This window comes from Ciona intestinalis, unplaced genomic scaffold (assembly GCF_000224145.3).
Source record: "Ciona intestinalis unplaced genomic scaffold, KH HT000152.2, whole genome shotgun sequence".
In the NCBI taxonomy this organism is placed as follows: Eukaryota; Metazoa; Chordata; class Ascidiacea; order Phlebobranchia; family Cionidae; genus Ciona; species Ciona intestinalis.
This window is the reverse complement of record NW_004190474.2, coordinates 59,515-72,530: the sequence shown is the minus strand read 5'-3', so window position 1 is coordinate 72,530 and position 13,016 is coordinate 59,515. Positions and strand designations below refer to the sequence as shown.

At 38.7% G+C, this 13,016-nt stretch overlaps 4 protein-coding genes and 1 long non-coding RNA gene across 5 annotated transcripts in view; 2 read left to right on the top strand and 3 right to left on the bottom strand.

Annotated features, from left to right (window-relative positions):
• The first annotated feature begins 75 nt into the window (after positions 1-75).
• Positions 76-2,522, top strand: LOC100184590. The gene is made up of 8 exons (XM_026839106.1): positions 76-239; positions 370-468; positions 552-668; positions 725-883; positions 1,153-1,247; positions 1,298-1,472; positions 1,565-1,681; positions 1,853-2,522. Exons 1-8 carry the CDS (start codon positions 167-169, stop codon positions 1,951-1,953), a joined length of 936 nt encoding a protein of 311 aa, XP_026694907.1. The 5' UTR covers positions 76-166; the 3' UTR covers positions 1,954-2,522.
• LOC108950434 lies at positions 2,253-3,399 on the bottom strand. The gene is made up of 2 exons (XM_026839107.1): positions 3,233-3,399; positions 2,253-2,880 (listed from the first exon to the last, which is right to left on the bottom strand). The coding sequence occupies exons 1-2, from the start codon at positions 3,372-3,374 to the stop codon at positions 2,693-2,695; spliced, it is 330 nt and encodes a 109-aa protein (XP_026694908.1). The 5' UTR covers positions 3,375-3,399; the 3' UTR covers positions 2,253-2,692.
• A 2,959-nt stretch (positions 3,400-6,358) lies between these two features.
• Positions 6,359-8,766, bottom strand: LOC100179093 (replication factor C subunit 5). Its single transcript, XM_002129674.3, has 5 exons — positions 8,503-8,766; positions 8,108-8,232; positions 7,660-7,827; positions 7,113-7,350; positions 6,359-6,924 (listed from the first exon to the last, which is right to left on the bottom strand). The coding sequence occupies exons 1-5, from the start codon at positions 8,651-8,653 to the stop codon at positions 6,623-6,625; spliced, it is 984 nt and encodes a 327-aa protein (XP_002129710.1). The 5' UTR covers positions 8,654-8,766; the 3' UTR covers positions 6,359-6,622.
• A 1,939-nt stretch (positions 8,767-10,705) lies between these two features.
• Positions 10,706-11,222, bottom strand: LOC113475200. Its single transcript, XR_003396950.1, has 4 exons — positions 11,130-11,222; positions 11,011-11,069; positions 10,918-10,955; positions 10,706-10,744 (listed from the first exon to the last, which is right to left on the bottom strand). It is a non-coding gene; the product is annotated as an uncharacterized LOC113475200 (long non-coding RNA).
• A 1,589-nt stretch (positions 11,223-12,811) lies between these two features.
• The window catches only part of LOC100179587, a gene marked incomplete at its 3' end in the record, with an annotated part of 59,311 nt that continues 59,106 nt past the window's right edge, over positions 12,812-13,016 (top strand). The window contains 1 exon segment of the mRNA XM_026839108.1: positions 12,812-12,818. Within this exon segment, the coding sequence (XP_026694909.1) occupies positions 12,812-12,818 (7 nt within the window).

The following is a 13,016-nucleotide window of genomic DNA, read 5'->3' as shown; positions in this document are numbered from 1 at the left end:
CTCGACTGCAAGTAGTTCACTCAAGTTTGTATAAACTAACATTGCGTTTTGCATTATTTAAGTTGTACTTTTCGAATGTACATTTTGCAGACACAGATATAGGAACGCAATTCAAACAAAATATATAAACGCCTGTTTTACAAAAGTTTTCACTTGAAAGAAAAAAATGGCAGCTCAAGTGGTGGCGATTATGAAAGTTTTGTTGTTGGTTTTGTTTGTTGAGTTGACCGGATGTACAGGTAGTGGTGTATAGTAGAATAATCATGACGTCACAAGTATATTACTAGAATACGTGACGTCATGGTCTGCATTTTGTCGCTTATGACATCACTAACCATCTTATGACGTCACACACTCCCATTATTACAGATCCGAAAGTCTATTGGTCGATGGACAAGACGTTGGGGAACCAAATTACACCAGACATTGGGAATGTGGCGGTATTTACTTTCAACACTGGAGGATCATGTAATGTATTGTTGTTGTTGATTGTGATTTGTTACAATATATCGGTATAATAAAGTGAGGTGTGACGTCACAATCATTTACAGTCGTGAACGGTTACAATGGCAATGCGTTACGTCTGTACCAAACAAGCGACACATTCAATGGAGTCGGGGCCGTCGCGGATGAGTGCGTATTCGAACCAGCCAACCAATGCAATGGAGGTACGTGGCATTACATGGAACACCACGCTGTTACAACAACACTTTTCACTCCCCAGGATTAACAGTAGCCGCGTGGATGCGACCGCATGCGTGGGCTGCTGATACAATCGTTATAACAACGGGTAAACCCCCCCTATTGGTCCCCGGATTCACCATTTATCCGCGAACGTCAATATTTCAACGAGAGATAATTGCTGACGTCATATCGTCTAGTGGTTAGTGAATTGTATTGAGTTTTCACTGGATGAATGTAACTTATTTACAGTCGATCGCATGGCGGGGTAACGACATTATGACACTGGTGTTCTGTTTTATACACCTCGTGCTCGCTTACAAGTTCCACGTATGTAACTTTGTGGATGATTGTTTTTCTATATGGCTGACAATGTGAACTATATTTGTTGTTGACTGTCTTGTTTACACAACACGCCCGCAATTGTAACAATGTCAAGCTTCAAACTCGTGTAACTAACGTCATGTTTAGGCACCAGATTCACTGCCACCATTGATAGAGATCTTATACCTTTGGACACGTGGACGCATTTAACCATGGTGTGGCATGAAACAACTGGTATAAAGGTGAGTGGGGTTCGTGTGCTTTATCCTTGGTATTAATATCTTTACATTAGATGTACATCAACGGCATCGAAGCAACATACATTAGCTCACCAGCGTCATCTAGCGTCAGCTTATCAACCAGTTTAAACGAGCTAAAATTCACATTCGGCAGTTCGTTACAACAACTCGATTTCGATGAAGTAAAGTTATGGTACAACCCACTAACCCCTACCCAAGTAATGCGGGGTAAGTTGAACTGCTCGTTTATCATCATGGGTGGTCACTGTGTATGGGGGTTGTGGAATCTTGGGTTTATTGCGGGTTCGTTTCTTTAACAGCGGTCACCAATGTACAGAGTGCATCGACAGCAACGAAAACACCTTCGCCAACCACGACGACGACAACAACAACAACAACACCTCGTACTACAACAACAAGGGACTCGTTTTTCAACGGTATGAAACTTATATTATCCTGGTTTAATTACTACAAGCCTTAAGCCCCCACGTTTAATGTGGTGCCGTGTAACGCGCATATATATATATGAAGGTGTAACAGCTTAAATGTAAAGGCGCACATATTATATCTCATACTCTTAACAACTAACACTAAACATTACTCAACAGGACCTGCATGGGACAAACTTTTCCTGGCAGCGGCAGTAGTCTTGTTGTCATTAGGCTTGTTGTTGATTGTTGTTCTTGTATGTTGTTGTTGCTGTGGATAGAAATGTTGTTGTGTTGGTGATGTAGGCGGCAATGAAAGGGAAACAGATACGGCCGAATGAAACTGCGATGACGTCAGTTATGTCCGCTTGAATTCTTATTTAGTGTTAATTGTCTTTGCAGATTCCGCCCTGTGTGTTCAACTCTTAAACCATTCGTGCAAAAGCAGTTAATATAAAATGGACCAACTCTAGCATAATGATAGGGTCTCTGCCAATGACCTCACCCATATAGAATAAAATCGTGTTAATGACGGATGACGCTATACAGCAACGATTCACACAAGGCATTTGTCACGAGCTTTTCATTGCTTTGTAATTGTGCTTTTGTTGGTAATGACAAAAGACATGCCAACTCAATACATCCCGGTTCAACTTGTAGAAATACACATTGTTACAATAGCGCAATATTGGCTTCTCATTCGAACCTGTACATTTGAATAAAAAAACTTATTTGAAACTACTGAAATGGACGACGATAATGATAAATTGTCCCGGTTTAAGAAGTTACAACAACGACGAAGCGAACTTAAGCGACTTAACCGAGCTGAGGTCGTTGAGGAAGATCGAAACATACTTATAACAATGAACATATAACAGTGACGAAATATACAAAAAAGGAACACTGAACGAGTGTTCGGGCGATAAGAAAAGCGCAAAACTGACGTCATAAAAATAAAAATACGTCATAATGTAGCAATAATGCCGTCATAAAAAACAAGCAAATGACGTCATTGCAGTTTCATAGGGCAGTGTCAGTCTCTCTTTCTTTTTCGTCATCGTCGTCGCCCCCTGCACCACCACAGCAACAAGCACAACAACCATTCGAGTTTCGACAACAACAACAACACACAACGACAAGAACAATCAACATCAAGCCTAAAGGAAGGCCGATGGCGAGTCCCAGGCAAAGTGAGTCGCATGCACGTCCTGTTGGAGGTTTAGTGTTAGGTGTGGAATGTAACTTATTTATCATTACATGGCGGGTTAACGACATGCATTCGTTATAACACAGGTGTTCTGTTTCATACACCTCGTGTCCGCTTATTATGAGTTACCACATATGTAACTTTGTGGGTGATTATTTTATGTTTGGCTGATAATTTGGACAACCCATTAGTGACCACTAGGTTGGAGCAATTGTCGTTATGTGTCTTGCCCAATGACACATACGCCCAAGATGTTAAACCTGCATACTTATCATGAACATAATACGACCCCACATTGAACGTGGGAGCTTAAGGCTTGTATAGTATTTAAACCAAGACCTCAGGTTACTTACCGTTAACTATAATAATTGGTGGCGTTGTTTGTAAAGTATTCGTTGTTGCTGTTTGTCCTACTGTTTGCATGGAGTCTGTTGTTGTTGTTTGTGGAGTAGTTTGCATTGAGTCTGTTGTTGTTGTTTGTGGAGTAGTTTGCATGGAGTCCGTTGTTGTTGTTTGTGGAGTAGTTTGCATTGAGTCTGTTGTTGTTGTTTGTGGAGTAGTTTGCATTGAGTCTGTTGTTGTTGTTTGTGTAGTAGTTTGCATTGAGTCTGTTGTTGTTGTTTGTGGAGTAGTTAGCATTGAGTCCGGTTGTTGTTGTTGGTACATTGGTGACCGCTGTTAAAGAAACAAAACCCGCAATAAACCCAAGATTCCACAAACCCCCCATACACAGTGACCACCCATGATGATAAACGAGCAGTTCAACTTACCCCGCATTACTTGGGTAGGGGTTAGTGGGTTGTACCATAACTTTACTTCATCGAAATCGAGTTCAAGTTGTGAGGAAACTCCGAAAGTAAAATGCTGGAGAGAAGATAAAAGACCACTAACGCTAGATGACGCTGATGGGCTAATGTAAGTTGGTTCGGTGCCGTTGATGTACATCTAATGTAAAGATATATAAAGGAGGTTACGTAACATAGTAATTAATCCCTTTAAATGCGATTTTATATGTAAGGCCCTTCAGCGAACCATCCAGAAAAAAGTGTCGGTTAAACAGCACGTACAGTAAAGTTGAAGTCAGTTTTAAATTAAACCGGATTTGTAATAAAAGCCAACTCACCTTTATACCAGTTGTTTCATGCCACACCATGGTTAAATGCGTCCACGTGTCCAATGGTACAAGATCCAAATCAATGGTGGCAGTGGACAAAGTGCCTGGGTGGATGAATGGGTGAATGAAAGTCACGTATCTTCACATGTGGTGGGGAAAACGACAGCCGTTATCACACGGGTGTTCTGTTTCATACACCTCGTGTTGCTTACAAGTTACCACGTATGTAACTTTGTCGGTAACTTTTGACAAGTAAAAAGGCGGAAAACGTCAGGAAAAAACAGTGTTGTTAATATAATTAAACAAATATGAAAAATATTTCATACTTACCGTTTATTAGAACGACTTCCCCATACAACTCGCGTGTTAAAAAAGATGAGCGCACCCGTATCGCGAACCCGACAATACTCAATATGCTTGTACCGGTGCCGAAGAGTCTGGCTGATGCTGACCACGCATGCGGTCGCAACCACGCGGCTGCTGTTAATCCTGGGGAGTGAAAAGTGTTGTTGTAACAGCGTGGTGTTCCATGTAATGCCACATACCTCCATTGCATTGGTTGGCTGGTTCGAATACGCACTCATCCGCAACGGCCCCGACTCCATTGAATGTGTCGCTTGTTTGGTACAGACGTAACGCATTGCCATTGTAACCGTTCACGACTGTAAACAATAATAATGCAAAAGTTTTAGTGAGCAAAAGTTCCGAAATATGGTAACTTATCCATCCACGCGTGGGCGGCAAAGACACACGGGTGTTCTATTTTAAACAACTCGTTTGTCCATTACCCAGAGGATACAGGTTCGAATCTTGCTGGTGCTGCTACCGTTGTGGGCGAACAAGCAAGACATCCACAGCCAAGGTTATACCATATAGTCTACTCTATAGTGACAACAGTATACTATAGTTATACCTCAACCGAGTAAATGGTACAAGCAACAACAACAATACATTACATGATCCACTTGTATTGAAAGTAAATATCGTCACATTCCCAATGTCTGGTGTAATTTGGTTCCCCAACGTCTTGTCCATCGACCAATAGACGTTTGGATCTGTAATAATGGGCGTATGTGACGTCATAACAGGGTTAGTGATGTCATAATTCTAAACCAGCACTGTCCAAATATAGATGTTACATATTAGTGAAAGGAATGGTTGCTACAAACATAAACCAACCTTAATATAAATTTATGACGTCACAATATGTATTTATAAGTTCTCGAATGTAAACTTTTTATGACGACATAGAATGTTTAAATGTACGGGAATTGTAGATAATGGGTTGGTTATGACGTAACTATGACGTAACACTCACCTTGACAAGATACCAACCCAACAAACGAAACTACCAACACGAATTCCAACATCTTTATATCAAGATTCCAGGTTAAAATATACGAGTCACAGTTGAATAGATTATCAAGTATTAATTTATTTTTACACAATGTTTTATTTAAGGTCCCTCAACTTATCAGTTTGCTGTGGTTGAATTATATCTAAGCTGCTGCGGGTTAAACTTTTTTAACTCTGCCGGTAATTTATTTCCATTCATAACAAAACCTGAACAGTTGTGACGTTGCTTTCTAAGAAATTGAATAAATAGGAAACAAAGTAGTGTAATAAACAAATAGCGAAAGGAAGTAGCGGTAAAAAGACAGTCGTTGTAACACGTTTATGAAAATGCATTGCCGTAGGAAAACTATTCGACTTACATCTATATAGTAGTGGGGTAAGATGGTTACCGTAATACCGTTAGCATATAATATCCCATATTTCCTAACAATTAACAACGCTCTTTCAGAGTCGTGAGGAGACAGGTATACTATTCTGTAAATATTCTTTGTTTACTACCAAATGGGAGGAGAAAAGTGTACGAAAACATGTTCCACCTTGCCCCAACCAAATGTAGTTCTACACACAGATCACCTTAAATCATAATAGACACCCATTATTTCTAATATCAACCTTGCACAAACTAAAGATCCACACACGAGTAGTCACTGTAATATCTCATCGTAAATTTGTTACTTTAAACAAATTAAAACATTACGTTCTACACCATAGTTATGGCTACTATCGTTGCCCCGTCAAAATCTCATAAACGCGTTTGTGATGTAACACTTTGCCCCGTCATGCGAGGATAAATAAGTTACATTCAATCACTCATTTGACTGTTCAACTTTCATTTTTGCTTTCCTTTTTTTACAGTTTTAAATTAAATAATTATCATGATTGATAAAAATCCCTTGCTGGCTTACAACACTGAGGCATCAAACACCTGTTCCTTGACTTTAAATAAATTTCCTCCCACACGAAGACGTCGCTTACAACCAACTGTAATGTAACAATAGAACAAAGTAACTGAATACGAAACCATTGTGATGTTTATTCAGTTGTAATTAAGATTTTGCTCGTAAACAATGGCTGAACAAAAGGAGGGAAAACCCCAAATATGAGAAAAGGCCTAAAAGTCAAACTGGTTCAAACTTTGTGTCATAATACACAATGTGATGTCATCAACAAAGGGATGACTTATTATGACATCATCATAAGAGTGTCATATTTGTCATATTTTATTTTATTAAATTTTGTGCAGGAAATGTAAAAGTTGGGCGTGCGACAAACCTTACTTCGCTGCCACGATGTTCCTCGCGTGTTGGAACGCCGACACCAACGAACCAAGTTGTAACTTTTCGCTCGTGCCCGACGCAAGTCGATGTTCGATGTCCGCAAGTTTGTCCAGCAAATAAATCCGCACGGCCACGGGGAAATGAACCTCGTGCACGAATAAATGGATTTGTTCAATGATATCCTGCAGAGCCATGCTGGTGGTCATGTTTAGTTCCATGATGGATCGATACGCGGTCGTGTAATCTTCATTTAACATCCATTTCATAATCTTCTTGATATCATCTCTCCTTGGCCGACCTGGTATATATTAAACGCGTTATCAGAGTTTGCTTCAAAACCTATTGTTGTGTTGCCACATTGCTGATGAAATGTTGACCTTATTTAAATTACAAAACAAACAATTGCCGGAAGATTTTCACAATTGTCACCCCAGATTTTAACAAAGAACGTCTATGGCTTGTAACCCTTACAACCCACCCACCCACCTGTGCATTTATAAACCCCATCCTCATCCACCTCGTTATAAGCCATGGATGAACTTTGTAGAATATTTAAAGCTTTCCTCATGTCACCGTTGGCCAAGGTCACCAAAGCATTCAAACCGTCCTCTGTGACATTAAGTTGTTCAACCTTGATGATATATTCCAACCTTGAACTTATTTTATCGGTGGTTAACGGTCCGAACCTGAACCTGGTGCATCGTGATTGGATGGCAGGAATAATCTGGTGGATTAATATGTTTGTATGTTTGTATGAAATGCATTAAAAATATTAAACACCAAAATCTATAGGGATATCAAAAATAACTGATCTCCTTTTTATGGCCGAATAAATCAGCCATTTGTTTCCAAACTGTAGTGTATTATGTACTTTGATTTTTCTTAACAAAATGTCATTTTCTATTATTTTTAAAATTCCATTTGTTTTTATATCATTTGAGATTTTGTCAATTAATTCCTGGGTTTCAGTTTATATCTACTAAAACTATCGCTTGTTTAAACCAAACCAACATAAAACACGACCCCTACCCACCTTAGTCAAGTAATTACAGATGAGACAAAACCTCGTGTTCTCCATAAACTTTTCCATCACCCTCCGCAACGCATTCTGTGCATCTTTCGTCATCGCATCGGCTTCGTCGAGGATAATCAACTTGAAACCTTTGTTAAAGATTGTACGAGTGCTCGCGAAGCTTAAGATCTGGGGATGAACAGGGTACGGGTTCAAGACTCGATGCTGCCACCATTGTGGGCGTATGTGTCTTGCAAGATACTTAACCACAATTGCTCTAACCCAGTGGTCACTAATGGGTTTTTTAAATTTTCAGCCACATAGAAAAATATGTTGACAGTTTTGTTATTTTAGATGCAACACAAACAATAACAAACACAAATGGGACAACAAACACCAGAAGGCCAGGTATGAACAATGGGACAGCTTGGCCACAGAAACTTATATTTTCCTTTCCACCCCAACTTACTTGGTTCCTCACGACCCCGATCCCTCGATCATCCGAAGCGTTAAGTTCAAGAACCATCGAGTTAAACTGGGTTGTCGAATATAACTTCCGCGCACACGCAAGTATTGTGGACGTTTTGCCCGTGCCTGGAAAGAAGTATAAAGGTTACATGTATATAGTGTTGGTAAAATAACCAATACATTTAGGGTTAAGGTAGATTTTCCATCAAGATATTAAAAGACTAATCAATGCTTGAATCCGTATCAGTAATGACCGTAAGTGATTCAATACAAGGAACAATGTAATATATTATTGTCAGAATTCTCTTTGGTGTTGTGTGTTAACGTCTACAGCGCTCTAACCACTTTGCCACAAACACAAATACGTGAAGTAAAATCCTATGCATTGTTTTATACCTGGTGGTCCATAAAACAGAAGGTGGGGAAGTCTATTCTGCGCAAGGAATCCAGATATTGTGCTCAAAATATCTTCGTGTGAAATCAGGTCATCGAGCGATTCTGGTCGATATTTCTCCACCCATGGTAGATTAGGCGTCGACTTCGACATTTTACGTCATTCAGCTTTTTATAATAATTAAAATAAACACAGAATTCGACAAAATTCTTGATAAATGCAAATAATTAGACAAGTTTCTGTGAAAAATAAAACTTGTAGATTTAGCGCGAAAAATATCAGCATAGAAATAATATAACTTTCGGGGACAGATCCACAGAAATAAAAAAAGAATAGAACGCGCATCTCCAATATCGGTAAAGGAGAGAGCACGATACACTCTCTTTTTCACGACTCGTTCCCGTTTACTATAGTAGTCAATGGAAGCCAGGGCGTTTTATGTAGTTTTTCTTCGTTTTTTCGACTTAATTTAAGTTTATAAGGACAAATAAATATTTCCAGACATATATATATGTCTATCAAACCGTTTGTTTGAACGTTTTAATTAAATTTATAAAATAATTAATTTTCCCAAACAAGCGCTAAAGTGTAAGCGTTAACCTACCAAAAACTAAACTGGCCTAATAAACTGGAATAGTTGGTGTAGTTTTTAAAATAAACAGCTAAAACCTCCTAAAATCACTGTGTGCCTATCTTTTACAATGGAGACCAAGCGAAATGGGGACGGAGTTGGCGGTCACGTGAATAGAAAAAAGAATATATCACGGTTTTGGGAAGTTGTGCGTTCTACTCTTTTTTATTTCTGTGGGACAGATCGGCAACGGCTATGACGTCACGATAATGCAAAACACGCCATGACGTCATATCTCCTCTTCATTGTGATGTCATTTCACACGTTTGGGACAATTAAATAATATGTCTGTCCGTCTTGACAAAATGGCGGCAACGATGTAACATTGCGTGTTGTTTTATTTTAAAAACAATGTCATTAAAACCCAGTTAGTCGTGCACTTATTTTTATAGTATATACGAATTAAAACACATAAACAACTAATTATAGTGTAGGTGTTCTGCAAAATAAAACAGGATTAAAATACCTTTATAGTTCATGTGGCTGGCGTTGGTGGAAAGCCACTACGGCACGACAAGCCCCCAGCCAATGGTAGTGGGTTTCTACTCTGGTGAGAAACCCTTTGCTGGATAGACCTTACCCAAGCAAGGTTAAACTAACCATTAGACAAAAATAGTAAAGAACACACCAACAAAAAGACAAAAATAGTACAACGAGTGCAGCGACATACATGTGCCACACATGCAACAAACACAACAGCTCAATCATACAAAAAGGGGACGCAGTCAAAAAGTAATTAACGCGAACATAATCATTGAAACATCTACAAATAAAATATGGTTCAAATCCTGAAGGATAATCATCTGCAGTGTACACCATATTGAATGTCCGACCGCAAGAGGTCGAAGCCAACAACAGCTCCGCATCACCCGACCGCTTATTGAGAAAACATCTTGGTACCGCGATACTCTCGTCGTATCTTCACACAATATAATATCGTCCGGCTGTTAACGCACCGCATCGACCGTTACGACATACTGTGGCTGTTACGAACCGCTAAGCGGCGACGTCCACGTAACAAAACCGCAGCTGTAACGTAACTAAACCGACCGTGACGTAACCGCACCGAACGCAGGGTCATGACGTTGCTGACCCACCGCATCGACGTAAAGCGTAATTGTGACGTGGCCATCGTCCCAATTATGCCATACGCGATGTTGTGTTAAATAAGTTAACTTAACAGTGTGGGGGCTTTAAATTATAGCTGTTAACTTTATTAGGCTTTAAGGGAATTAAAAGAAGATGTAGATATTATACTGCGCGTTGATATTACTCGAGTATATGTGTACCAAGACAAGAGTTCTCGCAAAGCAAATCGAGAAAACACAGAATCGCTGAAGGGTTCGACCTTTGTAGACGAAGTACCCAATAGAGTGTACAACAACAAAATCTGATCCAGCAAGATGTTCGCCATATTTTCATTGCATATATTTCATAGACATGCAAAATGCACTATAGTAGTGACTGATTAAAAATAGCTGGCAACATTAGGTCCAGCAGAAAAAAAATACAGCAGCGCAGACAAGACACACATACAACACACAACTCATACTTATAATACTCAAACCTCAAACCGTGTACCCTTTATCGGCGTCTTCGTCTTTGTTCTTCGTCTGTAATACAAGCGTATTAATTACGTCACAATACCTGTTTACCACACGTTCAGACGATGTTTATTTTGTTACTTTTTTATTTCAAATTACAAAGGATATCATTTAATTTCAGAAATCAAAATATATTTCTTGTATAACAACAATAATAAACAATGATAAATATATTACAATACCTTGCGTTTTCCTTCGGCAGCTTTATTCGCTGACTTTTCTGAAATAATAATATTCGTTTAATATCGGTTTGTATATTATTACGTCATAATTACCTTCATTCTTCTTTCGTATCAAGGTCGGTTTGATCTTCTGTGACGTCACATACCAGGTTCTAAAAATATAGAAAATTTAACAGTTATTTTTAAAAAAAATGATGAAACGATAGACTTACGAAGCAGGTTCTTCTATTGCGTCATCACCACTTCGTGACGTTACATCATCGAAGTTTCTAGAAAAGAGCTTATGTACGTAATAATGCCAAATGTGATTTATACCTTACCAATTCTTTGATCTTCTTGCTTCGCGCTCATAGCGCAAATATAATTAGAATATACAAGTAATGTGCCTTGCGTCGACGTAGAACGCGCATGGGGCCCCATGAAAACAAACGCGAAACGCACGCGTGGAACAAACCGCATTGTGACGTTGCAACGCAAAAAATGGCGAACACGACGCGGTAATGACACGATGTCATTTAGGCTTTATATGACGTAACGACTGCAGCGATTGTGACGTAAACCGCGAGTGACGTGTATTGTGACGACGTAATAAAAAATCATCGCGTAATTTCTGAAAGAAATAAGAATGATAAAATAAGTTAATGTTAGAATAAAGTTTAAACGCAAGGCACAAAACTGTCATAAAGTAGGATATAACATTGCATGTTAGTGATATGATAATATGCAAAAGTAATGAAATATTCTGTTAATCAGAAAGCAATACTTAACTTAAGCCTTGAAATAAAATCCCAAATTAGTTGCTCAACCAACTCCAAACAAACTGCAGCGTTGTGTCAAAACTGTTGTTGGAAAACGTTTGTTTTGTGAGCGGCGCAAAGCGGGGGAGGTAATTAACGTTTCAACGCCTTGGAACGCGAGTTGTGTTGCCAGTGTTTTTATTTATACAAAAGCATTTTTATCCCCGAAAATGTTTTTGGGAGATCATAGGGTTCGAAAAATTGTTTCTATGGCGATATTGGCTGAATTTTAAATAAAAAGATGAAATTTATGTTTTGGTCGACGGGAATGACCTATTGCAAATTTTAGACTAAATTTTATACTAAAAAAATAAAGAAATACGGAGAGTATTTTGATTACACCGTAACACAGAGGTGGGGGGTTCGAATCCCCGAAAAGATCTTCCAATTTCGTCCACGAGTATTTCCTTGTATTCATCTTTTGTAGAAACGAACATGGGTAATCCTGCACTCCTATATAGTGGGGTGGGGGAAGATGAGACACCTTTTCATTCTATTTTCTCGTCCTATTTCGTAGTAAACAAAGAATGTTTAAAGAATTATAAAACTGCATCCTCACGACTCCCATAGACCATTGTTAATTGTTTAAAACACGTTTTTTCCTACTATATACCCCACCACACCAATTTGCTTTGTAAAAACGACGAACTCTGGCAGAGAGCAATTAGTTTTTAACAAAATTTGGCGCGCCATAGTGGCTACCATAAAAATCCTGTAACTTTGGGAGATTATTGTGTATCAGTTTACTGAAAACAAAACTGATCAAAAATTATCCCTTTTACCACCAAACATGATTTCTAAGAAATGTTTTATTAGCACAAAATACAAAACAGTGCGTGTGGTTGATACTGCTAGAAAATCACAATTGCATTTAATCAAGAATAATTACAAAAATACAATCACAATACACCACAATCTATGAATTAAGTTCTTCCCACGCCTCCATTAGTTTAACATTGGTTGGTTTATCCTTGGGCCAACCTTTGTGTTGGCAGACTTTACTGCCACCAGGAATCTGAATCGGACCCAAGTTTCCAATTTTTTCACGAAGTATTCCTGAAAATAATTTTGGATTATTGTGTTACATTGGTAAAGTAATGCACAGTGAGATGCTGCTGTTACTACCATAGGGTTTATTTTAGCAACTAATTTTCTGTTTAAAAATTTCGTAACATTCAATGTCAACCACAGGTTTTGTTATTCGTATAGTTATTATCAGGAAAGTAGACTCTTGTAAAATATACGTTCTGTCTATTCATTTGTTACAAGTGTTTGTTACATATGTTTGGAGAACTCATGTTG